Source organism: Mustela putorius, unplaced genomic scaffold (assembly GCF_011764305.1).
Source record: "Mustela putorius furo isolate JIRA1106 unplaced genomic scaffold, ASM1176430v1.1 tig00537350_pilon_pilon_pilon, whole genome shotgun sequence".
NCBI lineage: Eukaryota > Metazoa > Chordata > Mammalia > Carnivora > Mustelidae > Mustela > Mustela putorius.
This window is the reverse complement of record NW_025422471.1, coordinates 8,623,358-8,643,237: the sequence shown is the minus strand read 5'-3', so window position 1 is coordinate 8,643,237 and position 19,880 is coordinate 8,623,358. Positions and strand designations below refer to the sequence as shown.

At 38.7% G+C, this 19,880-nt stretch overlaps 1 protein-coding gene across 4 annotated transcripts in view; it reads left to right on the top strand.

Moving 5' to 3' along the window:
• The first annotated feature begins 1,152 nt into the window (after positions 1 to 1,152).
• FAM81B (family with sequence similarity 81 member B) overlaps positions 1,153 to 19,880 on the top strand; it is a 56,176-nt gene continuing 37,448 nt past the window's right edge. For 2 of the 4 annotated variants that reach the window (XM_004769909.3, XM_004769908.3), the window contains exons 1-4: positions 1,449 to 1,542; positions 1,993 to 2,090; positions 4,881 to 4,945; positions 16,668 to 16,911. In XM_004769909.3, the coding sequence (XP_004769966.1) occupies positions 1,533 to 1,542; positions 1,993 to 2,090; positions 4,881 to 4,945; positions 16,668 to 16,911 (417 nt within the window). In that variant the 5' untranslated portion in view covers positions 1,449 to 1,532. Of the gene's footprint in view, positions 1,270 to 1,447; positions 1,543 to 1,992; positions 2,091 to 4,880; positions 4,946 to 16,667; positions 16,912 to 19,880 lie in introns of those variants that run through there. The other 2 variants (XM_045074443.1, XM_013044513.2) reach the window with 2 other exon arrangements.

Sequence of the window (19,880 nt, the reverse complement as noted above, 5' to 3'; positions counted from 1 at the left end):
TGCTTTAGGCTCTATTCTTGGTGGGCCTGGATTAGAAGAGGTCTTGGTAGATTTTTGACTTCCAGGAGGGATTTGACCCATACATTCAGCAGATGAGAATCCAATGGTACAAATACATTGTGTGTACTGTTCAAGCAACCATTTAGAAAACAAACAAGTTAGATTCTCATTTCACTGAAGTCCATTTTTCTAGCCAAATGCTATGGACCAGCAGCTGAATTTAAGGAAAGAAAGAACTAAGGTGGGGGGGGGGTAGTTTCTTAGCAAGGTCAAAGCCAGTTTTCCTTTCTCACACAGACCCTGTATCTACTTCTTGGATAATTGCCACCTTGTGAAATAATCACTAATAATAGCTACCTTTTAGTGGACTCCCACCCTGGCACTCAGCTGACAATTGAAGTGTATCATTGCATTTAATCCTCTCAACCACCTTAGGAAATCAATATTATTAGCTCAGTTTACAGATGAGAAAACGGAGTCTTGAGGAAGTGCAGTGATTTTGCCCAAAGCAAAGAGCCAGTTGATTGAAGAGTCAGGGTTCAGTATCCATGGCCACTTCCTGTCACTCATGGTGTGCCAGTCCCCCTTGGTGCATGATAAAATGATGACCAGGATGGTGTAATGAGCCTTTTGGACAGCTTACAAACCATGAAATACTGTATTTCTAAGTTTTAAGAGCTCAGCTTAGCACTAGAAGACATACTGTTGAAGCCAAAAATCATGGAGGTTTTTATCTGTGGGATCTAAGTTTGTCATTTGTCATCCTAAACATTACATGTCCCCAGAGCAAGGCAAACCTCGCACCGTACTTTGAAAAATAATTCAACCAATAATACAATTTCTGTACAAGAGGGCTGGGTAGTATTACCAAAATCTGCAGATTCCAGTTTTAGAACTCAGGAAAATATTTCAGAGCTGAAACAATCAACATCTCTTTGGCTGAATAACGGCACAACATTTTCTCTACAAAGTCAAAGTTCAATATTTGAATTCATTTAAAGCCCAGACCCACCACACCAATAATTATTGCCACGTACTCTGTGAGACTCCCCCTAGTGGCCCACAGAGTTAGCTTCCTGACTGAGCACACTTGGAAGAAGATAGGGGAGTTCCCTAGAAGTTCATTCTCTTTGTCTAATGTGATGGAAACTGGTCTCCTATCAAATGTGAAGGTGCTATCAGGGGAAGAGTGTGAAATGTCAGCCTAACCACCCACTCCACCTCCGCCCAATGGGACCACCAGACGAAGGACCTAATGATCTTACAACAGTGAGTACTAAAAAAAACCTTTGAAGTTCTGAAATCCCAGACTTAAGAGTGAAGGCCAACCCCACTGACGTCACAGATCTTTCCTGCAGTCACAATGCTATTGAGCCACCCTGGGAAGATGCCCCAGAAACATAAAGACTTTAGTCCGATTGCAACCAGGTTTCCTTAGAGCTTTGGCTTTCTGAAAAAGAAAATTTTAAAAATCTCTGCTCTCTTTCAAAAAAGTCAAATCAACAAAAAATAAAGCCAGGAAATCAAGCATCATGAGCTCAGGTATTTATCACATGGATTTTTCAAAGTCTCTAAATTCTCATCCTTGACAACCTTACTTACATTTCTTACTACATATAAACAAGGTAATAAATCCCAAAGGAGATCCTTGGATGGTTTGGGCACAATAGGGTGAGAAATCATTTCCTATTATTTTATAGCAGTTTGATCTAAGTGGCTGCATCTCAACAAAATTTCCTAAGCATCTAATGGAAGTATCTGGGATGATAAACTCTTGTAGCTGACGATGGGTGTGATGGGGGGGTTGGTGAAGTGTTGAAGAAGGAGAAGACAGAAAAGGGGAGTGTAAAATAAATGAGAAGCCTCCCTTAACCTTCACTGTATGTACAGAAACTGCCCTTAATTTAAAAGAGAAAAAAAAAAAAAAAGTTTAACCACCAGGGCAAAAATTCACTAAGGTTCCTGATCTGATTCAGCATTCTGGTTGCCTAGATACAGATGTAAACAAAAGTGCCTCCCCGACTGCAGAGGAACAGCCGAAGGAAACTGATGGCCCCCTTCCTGGCTCAGTCAATGACCAAGAAAAGAAAGCAAGTACTTTTAGACATTCATAGTAAAAATAGAATATTTTGTTCAGCTTCTTTAAAGTTTAGTGTTGTTCAGAGAGTTCTAAGGAGTCCTAGAAGAGTTGTTTTTCTTCTCATTCTACCTACATTTCTTGTTTGTTTTGCTTAAACAAAGTCGCTGGTGGCCACACAAGCTGAAAGGAAAAGGGGTCTTGATATGTGAATACATTCATTGGACTTGACTTTTAATATGCAGAGCTAAATAGGAGAAATTTTTTGATAATTATTATTTATAAAGATTGAAAAGAAACTATGAAAAATTCAATATACAGACTTCATCTCTAACATGAAAAAAAGAATAGCTAAGTAAGTTTCTCTTATTGTCATTAATGAAAAAGAACATTCGAAAAAGCAATATTTTTAGATCTCACCAGGGGATGCAGCCTCTGGTGATGGAAAGAGCACTGGAAAGCGAGCCCAGTATCTAGCACTGGTTTTTGCGTCTTGTAGCACCCACTGGCTGTGTGACCTCCAGCAATTACTTAACCTCTCTGTTTTCTCCTCTATGAAATGGACTAATTAGGCGTATCATCCAGAGATGTGAGGTTTGAATAAACCACTAGAAAGTAAGAGGGACTCAGTCAGTTGCTATAATGATGATTATTATCATCATGTATATGATCTTGAGTAAGTCTGCTATTTCTCTAATCCTCAGATTTCCTCGCCTATAAAAATAATCATCTTAAATTTTTTCTGCAATATGGTAGGATTTCAGTAAAGACAATGATTCCCACCTTATAGGACATCCTATATGTGAAAGTATTTTATAGGCCTTAACCAAGCCATAAAGGAACACAGCATTTTAAGGTATTGTTGTAAGACAGGTGAAAATGGATACATGTAAAAAGTCCATGAGCATCCACCAAGTTGTTTGTGGGAATTGTTAGATAATTACTTTCTAGCTTGTAGGAACAGAGATGAAACAGAGCTGTCTCCTCTAAGCAATTAGCAAAGAATATAAAAACTTACATACTATCTTAGATACATCAAAAATTGCATAGAAAAGGAGATGAACAGGCTGCAATGTTAACAGCTTTTTCTCTGTATAGCCAGTACAATTACAATGGGAATTTTTTTCTGTATCTTTCACATTTCTATATTTTTCCAAATTTCCTTCCGTTTTCAGGTTTAACATGTGCTACTCTAAAAGTAGGTGAATTGTAGCTGTGTTTTTAAGAGGATGCTATTTGCAGTCTTCAAAATAAGGCTTAAAAATACCATTGAAGTAAAAGATATCTATGCAACAGTTTCACTTGAGAAGGGGAGAGGAGACAATCACCCGGTAATCTGGTGTCCTTGGACTCAGTATTCACAGAGCCTTTCATGCCACAGAAGGGAATGAAAGGGCTCCATGGAAGGCCAGGGAGCAGCCAGTGCTGATCGAATACCACAGCCAGACCAGTTCAGGGTCACCGTGGAGAGGTGAGAAGGAAGAGCAGGTACCGAGTAGGCCACGAGCCCCAGGGCCCAGCTCTGTCCCAGCTTGAAACTGGAGTCAAACACAAAGCAGGGCAGAAGGCCAGTCATGTTCTATAGGTAGTTAGGATAGTTTCCCTCACATGGGACCCCTGGGTGCCCAGGGATCAGTGTAGGGGAAGACCTGGCTTCGGAGCCTCAAAGCCCACTCAGCAATGGGGAGAGAGGGCCTAAGGCATGATTACGGCGGTCACTGGCTGCATTTTGAGCAGCCTCGAACCATGCCAGTTGTCCACCGCCAAGAGGGCAGGGTCAGGAGAGGCTAACAATTGTCAGGGGTTTTTATTAGCTTCCTTGATAATAGACTTACTTTTTTTTAAAGCTTTAGTGGAGGAGAGAACTTTCCAATTAAGTCTCTTAGGTGCTAAATTAAGAAGTAAGACATGGTAGTTTTGCAAAAGGAATGATTTCTATTTGTGGGTCTTATCTACTCTGTCAACATGGTGGTGTACAATAACTTAAACTAAGAAAAATATCCCATGAAACGATGTTGTTTAACTTTTAAACTGATGCACAATACCACTCATACTCTCCTGATTGAATCCAGTTCAGTGATGGGCTATTAAATTGAGCATAAATCTATGTCCTGTTTTTGATCTTAAAAATGAAGAACATTAGCATTTAGAACAGTTTTAGCGTATGTCAAACAGTGAGTGATTGGGCAGTCTCATTCCTCCTAGAAATGCTGCCAGATTATAAACTTTGGTACAAGGGGTACTTCTTAGTAGTTATCAAATTAGTTAAGAGTTCGTATGACCAACTATGTTCAATACTAGTAAGTTATGTACAAAACTCTCTTCTGTTTTCATTTCTCATTGACGGTAATAAACTGATATCCAGGTTTCTTAGAAAACGAAATTATCTGGATACATTAGATTTCTAGTTTTGGACTTCGTTTTTGAAAACTAGTGATTCCTTTCAGAAATTAGCTTGTTGGAGTAAATTCACTCTATGAGAACTTCTTTAGTAACTCACTCAATAATCACTGGATATTTCATTAAAAATTTTCTAAGAATAATCCATGGTTTTGACTCGTCCAGAAAGTTACTCCTGATTGTGATACCAATATACAAAATGAGGCCCTCTAGTATCTTTCTAGAACTTGATTTTTGTTTTAGTCTCTAGAAATACTAGACAGGGCATGTGCAAGTTTAACTGGGTGATGGTCTATAGTGTATATTTTGTTTAAAGTTAAAATATTTATATAAAAATAAGATGGATAAGACCTACCTATAAAGTAGATGATGATACATTTTAAACCCATGACCTTTGTTTCAGGTAAGGTTTTCTCCTGCCACGATGTCAACCAAGAATTCTACAGATCTAGTTCAGTATGTTGACAAGTAAGTCTGAAAATTACAACCAGTTTTAACTGTTTACTATGTTTAATGATTCGGCTAGAGATTAAAGTGCCTGACTAAGATCTCTAAGATCATCTAAACTGGTTCTCTGATTTTAGAAGAGACAGCATAAGCAACTTCAGAAGATGACCTTCTCTATGCTCTTCCTTTCTTTTTGACAAAACAAGCCAGCTTTATAGCCTTCTCTTTAGGTAACTTCTATAGATTCCTATAGATTATGAATCATACAATGCAGGCAATGAATGACATGGAAAGATTAGGTAGAGTTAATGATGACTTTCAAAATACACCAAAGAAATCTATTAACATTTCATTATAAAAACTCAGAAAATTTTAAGTATATTAAATGAATCATCAGAAAATTTTGTTTCTGCTGCTTACAGTGCCATACCTGGAACTTATCCAGCGATGGTCTTGGAGATATAACATATTATTGATACATATACAATGCCCAAAGACCCTCAAATTCCAGTTGGTAAAGGTGGGATCACAGAAGCAATGCATATTCAATTGAGTTGTTTTCTATTTTGTATGTCAGAAGGAGGATTTGGTTGAAGCAACAATGAATGCATGAACAATGAATGAATGAATGAATGTTTTAGGACACTTGGCATTTCATCTCTGTATGACCTCAGTCAGTCAGTCCATGTCTCTTGGCTTTGGTTCTTTCATTGCCAAATGAAAAGGTTAGATTAGAAGCTCTCTTTGACCCACTGTAGCTTTAAAATAATTCTGATCCTGGAGAATCTGGGTGACTCAGTCACTTAAGCATCTGCCTCTGGCTGGGGTCCTAATCCCAGAATCCCTGGGATTGAGCCCTGCATCGTGCTCCCTGCTCAGTGGAGAATCTGCTTCTCCTTCTGCCCCTGACCCTGCTCATGCTCTCTCTCTCAAATAAATAAATAAAATCTTTTAAAAATAAAATAAAAATAACTCTGATCCTAAAATATACATTATGACCGGAGAAGAAGAGTTATCAAACAAATGAAATGAGTCAATGAGAAGAGAAAGATATAAATACTGGATTTTCATTTTTTATATTACCTTTAACAATGAAGATGATAAAAAAATTTAAACTCACAGATTTTTATTACAATCTGTTCACAATTACGAGTTTCCCTGATCCTTAGCCAACTGAATTAACATACCACAAATACTCCAGCCACAGCATTTCGGCTCCTCTTTTCATGCTGACCATAACTTCTATTTATTTAGGAGACAATAAGGCCAATAATTTAGAGAAAATGAAGCCAAACAAGAAAAAAGAATTTTTTTAATGTTTAAAAATACAATACTTAGATCAGTGACTTTTTTCTAAGTGAAGGAAAATGAATGTGGTATACATAGAAATAATTATTTTACATGGATATATTAGCTAACCTTGCCATCCAAGGAAGAAAAGGAGTCTTTTCCTACCTGAATCTACACAAGATAAATGGAAAATAGAAATCATTCTTCTAATCCATCAAATTCCAGTATGAACCCAAGTGGATTTCTTTAGCCTGTGCTGCTGACCTACATCCTGGGAGATGACAGAACAAATTCCTGGAGGACTGTAATAAACTTGAAATCCAGGGAAATTTTTGCTATTTCTTGGATTCCAGAGAAACTAAAATTAAGACAAAGGGGGAGAAATAGTCTATAATTCAAAGCAAAAGAATAATGAAGATTTTCTAGTCCCAAAATTCATTTCTACCTTGATCTTCCCCCAAACCTCTCTCTTATGTTCTAAGCCATATATCTAGAATTTCTATGTACCACCTAAGATAGTTAATTATTTTTGTTTTGTTTTTGACCTTTCCCCTGTGATCTCCCAGAGCAGGATCCAAACTCTCAAAAGGCAAGGATTGTATAACCTTATGTTTTCTGATAACCCTACAAGCAGTAGCCTATCATGGTGCACTGAATATCGGTTCTTGTGGAAACATAGCTGATAGACTTAATGGAGAGTTATGGGAAACCACTGAATGTTTACAAGTCTGCTTAGGGCAGCAAACTCCTAGGTGGCTGTTTAACTGGAAAAGCAAAATGGCATTCCGGCATTTCAATCTTCAGCGCAGGTACTTCAAACTGACTGGTCAAATGCAATAAAATAAATGGAAAAACAACAATTATTTAAAAATTGCTTTATCCTTCAAGTCATACTACTCATTGAGCTGCAACACATTTATTGATATGCAAACAGGGCACTTACACAAGCAAAAGTCACTATCAACTCATTAAGCTGCCTGAATATATATTGCATTTTCACAGAGGTTCTGCCTTATAAATCTATATGGGAATATTTATAGGAAATACAAAAAAACAAATACTAACCACAACTGAAAAAAGTAAAAATCCAACAAGAAAAGAGGCAATATGTACCCCATAGGGATGAAGAAGATTTATCTAGAGACATGCACAATAAAGGACTGGCAGGACCCAGTGCTTACAGGGCTCTGCTCAGCCTCAGACAGTTGGAATGACACCCACACATTATTAGTACTTGTTAAATGTTAGGTCATATTATTAATCCATGGAGCAGGGGGAGGCGGAATGCTTGCAATCATTTATAGGACAATTATGGTGACATTATATTAAAAGTGGTAAATAATTCTGATTGCCCCATGTGTTCGTTGATTCACAATGACAGTGTAAGCCGGTGCTTGTTGAAGCTTGAACTGATGGAAAGCATCAAAGTCTTTTTCCTTTCCCTTCTTTTTTTTTTTTTTTTTCCTGCTGGCAGAAGGAGCACTGTGTGGATGCCAAGGCCTCTCTGGTCCACTCTTGAATCCTCCCCTAATCAGCTTTGGGACCTTGAAAAAAAAGATGTCTTTTCTTTGTGGGCAGTATCTGCCTCTTCCATAAAACAGGGTGGCGTTTTCAGTGATGATGAGCAGCAGAGTCCCGAGGGCTGCCTGTGCTCATGATCAGATCCAGATTTCGTTTCCGGGAGGCAGATGAGAAACATGCCTCGGTGTGCTATTTCCCAACTCTGTTCACAATTTCTCGTGAACATTCTTTTATATCATAGAGTAAGTGGATAAGATTTAAGAACATAGATTATTCTTCTGTGGGACTTGGAATATAAAAAAAAAAATTGGCAATAAATCTTTTCTTAATTTTTCTTCACTTGACCCTACTGAAAAAGAAAAATTCTTACCTCTGGATCAAATAATTTCTAAGGTCTCTTCCATCCCTAAAATTCTTTGGTCTTCTAAAACTGGTTATTTGCCTTTTATTCACTTTACAAACACTTACTGAGCATTTACTATGTGCTAGGCACAATGCCAGGCACTTAGAGAGTCATCAGGGAACAGGACCGACTAAGACCCCTGCCCTCAAGGACTTTCCATTTGAGCAGGAGGAAGAGACACTCATTGTTGGGTAGTTTGTCAGGGCCCGCCTCACTGAGAAATCGGATATGAGCAAAACCTGGGAAATGAGGGAGCTGGCCCTCTGCACATGTGTGCAAACAGCAAAGTTTCTAAGTAGGACGTTCCTGAGGTGGCTGAAAAGGCATGCGGGCAGAGATGGCTGGAATGGAAAAGAGAAAAGTATAAACTTCAAGTCTCATGTCCCTGGGCCAGGGAAATGAAGTTGTTTGGTACTGAGGAATTGTCCAGCCTGGGCTCTAGCCAGTATATATCTCGGAAATTCTCTCAGGAGCACCTTCTGAGAGGATGAGGGGTCTGGCTGGCAGCCAAAGAAGGGTTTTTAAAATTTGGATCCATAAAACTATCAGTAAGTGAAATGGGCAAAATAAGACATGATTGATAATTTCTCCTTGTGAGTAGAATATGGCATTCGGGGTCTGGGAAGTATTTATTTTCAAGGTTTTCTCTTAGTACCATGGACATTTTATTAGACCATGATGCATCGCTTTTGCTCCATGATGAAGACAGATATTGCATGGTACAGGATATGAGAAAGGAAGACAAAACACTGTTGGTTGAGCTTTCTGGGAGTAGGTCATGCTACCTTGGAGAACTTCTGGGTTTTATTTTGCAGTATCATTTCCATCCATGAGGGCAACCAGCTCCCAGGAGAGAAAGTTCTAAACCTTGTTTGTTAGCAAGGATCTTAGGACCTGGCAAACCTTCTTGCACCCAGCACAGCCGCCTGGTCCCACTGACCATATTCATGGTTAAAGCTTCCAGCTCTTAGCCCTTGGCAATCTTCTCATTTCTTCCTCTTCTCATTTTATCCTCTCAATAACCCAGACAGAGGCGGTGTCGCTATTTTAAAGACAAAGACTGTGGGGTTTAAAGGAATCAAGTATTTGTCCATACACAATACTGTGACAGAACCAAGAGCCTAACTCTGAAATCTATGTTCCAGTTACTCTGATGCCTGTTTTCTTGACCATTCCTCTATCCACATGCCCTGCCAACGATCTTCTCAATACGTGTGGGTAAACCACAACAACCAGGGACATTTCACTCACAGTCCACCCCTGTCAGGAAAATGTGATACAACCTTAGACTTCTGATCTTTCTCCATGCGGGTCCCTCTGCAAGGTGTAGCAGGTCTGGACTCCCAGCATCTTAGCTGCGCCTGGCAGACACCCCCATCAGCCTCAGTACAGTCTCTTATTCTTCTCTAGAATCTTCTAGATTCTATCTCTACCCCTCTGGCTGTGATGGACCAGAGACTCTGTCTGCGGATGTGTACAGCTGCAGGAATCAGGCATGACCCACAGCACCTCCCATCCCCCAAACTGGTCAAAGCAGTGACTGCTCTGATGAAGCTCAGCTCTTCCCCGCCACCTCCAAGAGGCCCTTTGGGTTCTTGCCACATGTAGGAGCTTCTGCTCAGGTGAGAGAACTTAGAGCAGAGAGGGAGCCCCTCCAGCCTCTGAGCCTCAGAGAGGACCCTTAAAACTGAGAGAGAAGCCAGCCAAGCTGAGGAAAGGGAACTGGGAGTTACATAATTATCCTGAGAAAACACAATGTAACAGGAAGAGCTTCCAACTGGCCTGAGCAAAGTTGCTGTGATGTAGGAAAAAGAGTCAAAGAAGCCGCTTAAAACGTTTCCCAGCCAGAATTACTGCCAATTGAGAATTGAGAAAAATTTTACCTTTGTCATGGTGGGGATGAAATAATTTTTGTAGAAGTGATGTGTCTTGACTATTAAGCATTATGTGGAGAGAAGTTTGTGTAGTAATAAGTTCCTTACATTTGTCCTGGGTTAGGAATTTCCCTTAAGTAATTTATCATCTCTTTCAGTTTCCAAGGGCTGCCAGAGCACAGTCTCATAAACTGGGGAGCTTAAAACCACAGGTACTTATTGCCTCATGATTGGAGGTCAGCAGTCTGAAATCAAGGTGTCGGCAGGGTTGGTTTCATCTGAGGGCTCTGAGGAGAATCTGTTTCATTTCTCTCTCTTCGCTTCTGGTGACAGCTGGCAATCTCTGGTGTTCCTTGGCTTCTAGATGCACTGCTTCAATCTCTACTACCATCTTTACATGGTGTTCTTGTGTCTCCATCTTTATATGGCCATTTTCTTATGGGGTGTCAGTCATGCTTGGGGTGTAAGTCATGACTTACTCTAGCTTCCCAACTAATTACATCTGCAGTGACCTTATTTCCAAATAGTTACATTTTAAGGTACTAAGAGTTAAGTCTTCAACATCTTTTTTTTTTTTTAAGATTTTATTTATTTGAGAGAGAGAGAGTGAGAGAGGTCACGAGTAGGCAGAGAGGCAGGTGGGGGATGGGGGAGGAGTAGGCTCTCCGCTGAGCAGACAGCCCAATCCAGGCTTCGATCCCTGACCCTGAGATCATGACCCAAGCCGAAGGCAACCACTTAACCAACTGAGCCACCCAGGAGCCCCTCAGCATATCTTTTTGTAGGGATACAATTCAGTCCATAATTCCATCTAATAATGACTAATAATCATCATAAGAACATAAGTATATGATACTTACTGACATTACAAAGCATTTCAAGGACATTAATTGCTATCCTTCAATGAACTTGGTCAGGCAAGAGTCATGATCTCCAAGGACACAAAGAGCTCTCTTCTAGACAACTTAAGAAAGGTTAAAGACAGTAAGTGTCAACGATAGCACTGGAACCCCTGTCTTCAGGTTCCAAATACAGTGTTCTTTACCCTGGAGACTCCCATAAATAAAACGTATACCCCCCAAAATAGCCAGGCAATATGGAGAAGCATCACAAAAGCACTACAAAATGCAGTAAAAACTCCAAATATCTCAAAAAATTTGCTGCCACAGTTCACACACGTTTTGCCTGTAAGTGTAACCTATCCCAACTCCATTCACACAGACACTCTGGAACACCTGAACGCCTCCCACAGGAAAGCCAATCACTCAAGGACATCATTCATTCTGGATTTTATTGAAACTTTTACTAACTTGAGGTGTTAGTATACAGTATATTATATATTTTTTTTCATTCATATGTATATAACTTTTCACTAGAAACTAGCCACAACCAGTCTTCTTCTCCAGTCTCTTCTCAGCTATGTCCCTGTTTGGAGTCCTGTCCTTTCCAGGCTCTTCCGTACAGACCTCAAGCTGGTGCCTCCCACTGGCTTTGGTCTACACCTTCCCAGACTGTACCCATGAAACTGGAGCTGCCTCCCTTACAGCCCTGGAGCATTTGGTATTTTGTAAAACTCAGCAATGGAGGCTTCTCTAGCTGCCAAAATCCAACTGGTTAGAAACCAGCAACAAGAGAAACTACAGAAAACATCTTTTCAGTTGCATTGTTCCACAACCACTTACAGGTTATTTTTGTGAGGCATCAAAAATGTTCCCTAAAATGTCACTTTATATGTACATTGTTTGCAGGACTCTAGGCATCAAGAATGGAACTGTCCTAATAGATCACACATAAGAAAAACTTTCTTCAGTTCTGCTCCTCGTTGTTCTAGAAAAGGCCTTCAACTCTCTCATTTTTGTGTCTTGAGTATTACAGGTTGCCAAAATGTTTATCAGAATCTCCTGAGTAAATTTAGTGCTCTATTCACAAGAACAGAACAGGCAGAGAAGTGAGAGGCTCTGTGCTGAGGCATCTGCCAGCAACAGCACAGCTGGTCCAAGTCACACGGAATTGCAGAGAAATAGAACTCGGAGTTTGTGGAAAATCTGTTCTGATTCCGTTGTCAGCTCCATAATCAATGATTTATGTAAAGTCCAAATATCTCTCTGAAAAGGCCCCCCTGGGGATTCTTTCTCCTGTGGTTAGTAACTCCATCTGGACTAGTCTGGAATATTCAGTCATTTCTTTGTTTTCACAGTTAAATTTAGGTATAAGTCCCACTGATAGAACACACTAATAAAAACAGCGGGCTTGTTCTTGTTTTTAACTTACTGAAAGGATCTGAGTGGCCACATCTTGTTATTCAGGTTTTAACCATTTGGATGGCGTGATGCTTTGAGCCACGGTATCTGGAATCTCTCTTCAAAGATTGAGAATGTTCCTATGTGCGTTTTTCTGGTGGTTGATTTATAAAGCTCACTTGCAGAATAGTCTTCTCTTATTATGGTAATGGAAGTGGGAAAATATATAAGCTCTATGTTTATCTTGCAGGAAACATGTAAATAGAACTAAACAGAGCATTATCTAGAGCTTCATAGGCATCATTAATAAATAATAATAAAATCCCCAATCTATAGTAAACCTTAAGCATGAAAAGAAATCACAAAAAGGAGGGGCACCTAGGTGGCTCAGTGGGTTAAAGCCTCTGCCTTTGGCTCAGGTCATGATCCCAGGGTCCTTGGTTCAGGCCCAAGTCGGGCTCTCTGATTGGCAGGGAGCCTGCTTCCCCCTGGCCCCCTAGCCTGCCTCTCTGCCTCCTTGTGATCTCTGTCTGTCAAATAAATAAATAAATAAATAAATCTTTTTAGAGAGAAAGAAAGAAATCACAAAAAGGAATGCTCTTCATTTAGGTGTAAAAGAACTTCTAAAAATAAACTTTAAAAGCTAGAAGAATCATAAAGTCCATCATTCATATAAGTCAGTTACTGTCCCTGAGGTTGCAGGAAAATATACTTGCATAGCACGAGGTGCTGCCCTCCCTAGAAGCTTCCTTCAGTGGGCCAAATGGCAACATCCTCAAGGCCCATCATGACAGGCAGGACCACAGACTGGCATCTGAGCAGAGGTGGCGATCCTGTTCCCCTGGCCCTCTGCCGGCTTCGGTCTGATTCCTCATGCTTCTCTCTGGATACAGTCTTGACGCCGGCCAATAGCACCCCCCGAAGCATGAGAAAACATGGGCTCCTCATAACCCTGCAGCTCTCTGGTTTCCACCCTATGCCTCTCACAAGAACCATCCAGAACTTCACAACCATACAGCCTAGCAGGGGCCCCATGCAAGGATGGCCCCATGCAAGGATGAATTAATTGGAACACTTGGTTGGTAAATGGCAGGGCCCATATTCTACCCTCCGTCTATCTCGTCTACCACCTTGCTGACTGTTTCTGACTATCCACATGACTTGAGAGCTCATAGACTCTATTTTATACATCAGTACTTCATTATATTCTGCCTTATATCGTTCACTGATTCCTTTAACCAGTCTTCAATCAATGATGTTCAACATTTAGATGACATTTAGAAATACCTAAGTGCTTATTTAAAATATATATTCTTGCTGTGACCCTCCCAACCCTCAAGGTGATGGTCGAATGCATCTATGGTTGAGCCAAGGAATCTGCATTGTAACAACCTCCCTCCCTTCTCCACCCCCATGGTACTAATCCAAGTTTCTTTATGAGGAACACTGAATTAGACTAAGTTCCTTGTGGGATAGACCATTATATATTAAGCATGGACTAGAGTAGACATTTAGTAAATACTTACTGGCATTTTTATTTCAACTGTCATTTTATTGGTAGACTATTAGGTATAGACACAGTGCCTTCAGCTATACATAACACAAACTCCAGCCAAAATGGTTGATTAGCTCACATTTTTAACAACTCAGAGTTTGATTTAGAGACTTCATGTCATTAAGCAGGTGTTTTCTATCCTTCCTCCCTGCCATCCTTTTCTCCCTCATGATCACAAGATGGCTTCAGCAGCTCCAGACACCACACACAGACATGACAACATCCAGCAAAGAAGTGGGAAGTTTCTTCTTATGTATCTCTTCTTGAAAGCAAAGAAACCTTGCCCAGAAACCCCACAAAAGGTTTCTCCTTTCACCAGACTGGCCAGAATTGTTTCACATGCTCCTATTTAAACCAATTACATCTCAATGCAGAAGAAGGAGACCACCATGATTATCATGCCCGCTGAAGGACATGGGGGATGAGAGGATCAACCAAATTAGGTAGAAGCAGTGGGGGTCTGGGAGGCGTGGCTGTGAGTTCACTGACAATGTCTGCCATACTGGGAACACCTAAGAGTACACAAATACTCAATTTTGAGAGGAATGCAACGTCATTCACAAGTGTATATGTGGGATGGAAGACTAGGAACCAAACACTTTCACTGGCACATTTAGGCTGCAGAATGTTGAGAGGCCAGAAAGAAACACTCACTCAAGGAAGATCACAAGTAAATCTGCAGTCTGCCACTAGGCTATGTGTCACCATCGGCAGGGCCCAACATCCTCTTCCCTTCTGCCTGTGACTCACACAGCCAATCCAGGGGAGCACCGTCAGCGTGCTGGGGTTTTAAAGGAATGGAATGTGTGTGTGTGTGTGTGTGTGTGTGTGTGTGTTTGTGAGATATATCTATGTATCTATAGATATATAGATATATTTATATATACTTTTTTCTGGAAAATACCAAATGGAAATATATATAATAATTAATTATAAATTATAAAGTTGTAAATTATAATTTTATAATTTATAATTATAAAATTTATAATTAAATTTATAATTAATTATAAATTTATAATAAAATTATATAAATAAATATATTTTACTCTGTATTTATATATAAATAATATATAAATAATCTGTATTGTATATAAATATATAATATATATAATATTATATATAAATGTATAGTCTGTATTTATATATAAATAAATAAATATAAAGGTATAATACAATTAATTATAAATTTATAATGAAATTATAAATTATAAATATATATTTATATTATTATATTTTATAATATTATAAATTACAATATTATTATATTTGTAATTAATTATAAATTATATATATATAATTAATTTCCAAATGGAAATATATATGTATTTCCATATGGAAATATATATATATTTCCATTTGGTATTTTCCAGAAGAACATACTTGAGTCAAATGAGTGGTAGAGAGAATTTAATGGAACCCTTAGCAAAGCCTTCTTTGTGCCTCAGATGTGCAGGTGAAAGGAAAGAAGAGCCTCACCCAGGCTGAGGCTACTTTATACTGCTTAAGAGGAGAAACTTGTAAGTCTTGACGCTCTTCCCACCTGTAGTTTTATGGCACCATTCCCATCCCCCCGCATCCCCCAATTTCCAACAACTGAGCCTTAAGGGAACAAACCTTCTAGCTAGAAACAAAAACAGTCAATAAATATTTATTGAGTACCTACTACATATCAGGCATTCTTCTCAGTGTTGGAGACAATGTGGAAAACAAGTTAGATAAAGTCCCTGCCCATGGGAAGCTTTCATTCTAGTGATAGAGGACAGAAAATAAACACAAAGAAGTAAGATAACTTTAGATAAGGACAAATTTGGGGGAGAAGATGAAATGGGGTCTTATGATAGAAAGTGACTGAGGAGGGGACGCCTGGGCGGCTTAGTCGGTTACGCGCCTGCCTTGGGCTCAGGTCATGATCCCAGGGTCTTGGGATTGAGCCCCATGTCAGGATCCTGGCTCGGTGGGGAGCCTGCTTCTCCCTCTGCCTGCTGCTCCCCCTTGCTGTGCTCTCTCTCTGACAAATAAATAATAAAACTAATTTAAAAAAAGAAAGAAAGAAAATGACTGAGGAGAAGACACCCTACACATTCACCAGTTTAAAATAACTCTCACGGCACAAGGGTTTTTCACAGTTTTCAAAGTTTCCTTTCTAGATCCTCCAAGGTTTTAGGAGAGGGAGAGGATAGGAAGCCCGCAATCATGCTAGGTCAGCATTTGGGTCAAGGCCATAGTGCGCCCGGAAATTTTACCCCTGAGCAACTATGTAACTCATTTCCTTTCAAAGTAAATTCAATAAAGAAAATTGTAAAAAACACAAATCAAAATTAGCCTGTCCTTCAAGAGCTTATCTGTGAAAAGAAAGAGGAATATATTCATGCCAATAGGGGCTACCAGGATCTTGCATGTTTCTTTACCCTAATACTAAAGAGCCCTAGCCTTTCGCTCTCTTCCTTTAATTTACTGTGTTTATTCTTCCACTGAAATTCTGGGTCCTTTGTGAATCTCTGCCTTTGAGCTATCATTTCTTCCAGCTTAGAAGGCAACACTACTTTCAATGCGGAATTTTCAGGCATTGAATGTTTATGGATCTAACTTTGGTTTGTTAGAATAGGTGGGTAAAATATGAAATGATTCCTTCTTAGGGAACATGAAACATCCATAATGTATGACCAAGGCCAAAGTTAGATCTTCTTAGATGAGATGGAAACCAGGATCTAACCAGGCAGATGCTTAGAGTCCTCCCAAAGTTCCAAACTTCCCCACAGGGGAGACAAGACTGGAGTAGAAGTGAAGATGCAAGTTCTGCTTCCGGTCCCTCCAACTCATTCTTGTAATACCACTGGTGTTGTTTCCTTTTCCTGACTAGGGGTCATTCTTTTCTTCCTGTGATTCCAAACACGCAGAGAAGTCAGCTAGAAGACAGACTGAACAACCAGGAGCGCACCATCACATTCCTCCTTGAACAAGCCTTCCGCATCAAGGAGGACATCTCTGCTTGTCTTCAGGGGACCCACGGCTTTCAAAAAGAGGAGTTGCTTGCCAGGAAACTACTGGAAAACCATATCCAAACCATCACCAGCATTGTCAAAAAACTCAGCCAAAATATTGAGGTAGTTCTTTATTTTCCATATGTTGGTATCATTGCTTGACAACAATTATCAACCACCAATATCATCTTTCAATTATAGAAATGGGTCCCTATAGCTTAAGTTTAAATGATTATAACAAGTGGCCCCAGAGAATAACAGTTCAGCTTTTCAACTGCTCATTTATGCCAAAAAATAGAAGGAAATTCTGTTCAAAAAGCATTTGGTGTTGTTCTGTGACAGAAGAGAGAATTACTTAACAATATATCATATAATGTTTTTAAGTGCTCATTTTAATCTAAATCTCCAAGATTCTTTTCATGTAATTGTAAAAAGATCGTAGTGAACTTTTAAAAGGTATTTTATTGGTATTTGGCACATAATGAATTGATCCCTAAAAAGTCAGTGCACTTCTCAAAGTGGTCAAAGATGTTTCTAGGCATAACAGTGTTAAGAAAGTGATAAGAGGTTAATGGCTCGTTGCCTTTGAGATAATGACAAAATCAAGTACAGCACTAGTGCTAAAATAAGATACCAATTTAAAAGTCAAAACTTGTTGGTAATTAAGAAGAAAAAGCATTCTCAGAAATACCAAAATGCTTCTAGAATGGTCTATATTTTTATCTGGGTGGTTGTTACATGGTTGATTATATTTGTCAAAATCCATCCAGACATACACTTTGACTTGTACCTTTTAATACATATTAATTATACCTCAATAAAATGTTCTTAACCTTAAGGAGAGAAAAGTTTCCAGATCAATAGAAATCTTGCTAAGAGTTTCTTTTCCCAGAATAATTGACTGTCATAGATTAGCTGTGAAAAAAGACAAAACATTTTCTAAAAACTATAAAATCCCAAAATATTTGCTCTCCTTTTAAGGGGTTGGAACTTATAGGGAAAATGAGGAGACCTGGTCTGTGTAGTAAATTGAATTAGAAAATATTTTAAAGTCTGTAGATAACATAGTTAAAACATTATCAAGAAGATTGGGACGCCTGGGTTGATCAGTTGTTAAGTGTCTGGCTTTGGCTCAGGTCCTGAGCTCAGGATCCTGGGATGAGCCCCACACTGAGGGGGCTCGGGCTTCTCCTTCTCCCACTTCTCCTGCTTGTGTTCCCTTTCTTGCTGTGTGTCTCTCTATCAAATAAATATATAAAATCTTTTTAAAAAATTATCAAGAAGAAACTATTAGGCTACCTTTAGTAAATAATTAAGACTATAAAGTGCCAATCACTTTACAGAGAAATAGATGTTATTCAGTGTTTTTTTAAAAAATGTAAAGTCATTAGCCTGGTCAGCTCTTGCAGACTGACCAGCAAGATAGGTTTGAATGTGAGCTAAAGCTTGACTTGGGCCTTTGAAAGGGATGAAAAAAACTTGTTTTTAAACAACCATAATGGTAACACTTAAGTTGCTATTCCTTTTGATAACCAAATTACCTGCTTTTCAAGCTGGCAGCTAATTACAAATTTTAAAATTAATTTAAATTCAAGAAAAGAATTTTATGTATAACATTGATTTCTTGTGTTGTTTTCCCCCCCCAACAACTTATAAAAGCAATACTTGTTCACGATAATTATTGTGAAAACTTAGAAAAAAATTTTAAAACCTGGGGACAAAAAATTCTCATAATTCCACCAGCAAATGACAATCTCTATAAACAGCCAAAGTCATGTCCCTCAAGTCCTTCCACATTTTCCATTCAGGCTGAGACTACATTTATAAGCACCATTTTCATATTAAATTACATCATAAACTCTCACATGTCATTAAAGGTTCTTTGCATGGTGCATGCACCATGATTTCCTAACTTATTATCTTAATATTAAAGTAACTTTGTGCATAAATGTATGTCTGTATTTAGCCTATTTCCATAGTGTATATTCTTAGAAGTGGAACTCCAGGGTGTGAACACTGGAAAAGCTCTTGATGCAGGCTGACAAATATGTTTCCGGAAAGTTGATACTTACTTACACTTCCATTAGCATTATATGAGAATGCTTTTTCATTGTGCCGATGCCAGCAGTGAGATTTGCTGTTTTAACTTTGCTAAACTGATGGGATAGAAATGAGATCTTTCTTTTTTTTTTTTTTCCCCACTTTCTAAAAGTGCCTATAACCATTTGCATTCTCTCTGTCAGTCATCTACTAATGCCTTTTGCCAGTTTAATTTTTGGAATTTTAGTAATTTTTAATTCTTATTGATTTGTTGAGATTTTTTTTTACTAGTTAAGGATAATAGTTGGTGGTACCTTGGCAAATGTTTAAAACCAGAAGTGAAATATTTTCTGGCAGATAAAAACTTGGTTTGTCATGTTTACCTGTTTTGATTTGTTGAGTTTTTTTTACTAGTTAAGGATAATAGTTGGTGGTACCTTGGCAAATGTTTAAAACCAGAAGTGAAATATTTTCTGGCAGATAAAAACTTGGTTTGTCATGTTTACCTGTTTTCATGGTGATGATTGATTTCAAACACCCAAACACCAAACATAAAGATGGGAAAAGATAGGCCTAATTGGCTTTCACCAGCAAGTCCGTGTTGATTGAAGCACAGAACTGAAATCCTTGGCCATAACATTTACTATAAATGTTTTTCCAGTTTGTTTTTTACACCTTAGTTGTATTTACAATGGTTCTATCAACTTTTACACAAGGTTAAACATTCCAATACTTTGCTCTGAGATTTCTCTCATTTTTTTTTTAAGAATCAAAATATCTTCATTTAGAACTGAAATAATCACCTGTACTATCTGTTATTTTAATGGTGTAACCTTTTATTTATATTTTCAGTCAACTTTTCTAAAATCTGTATTGATGTCTGTCGGTAAGGATCTAAATTGATTGTTTTCTGAATAGATAACCAGAGATCCCAACACCATCTGTAAAACTCTCCCCACTCCCCACTGATTTGTGAGCCTCAAGGATCGCGCCTTTCTTTCTTACCTTTACTAAGGCCTTCATTACATTACATTGATCTATTTAGGTATGCA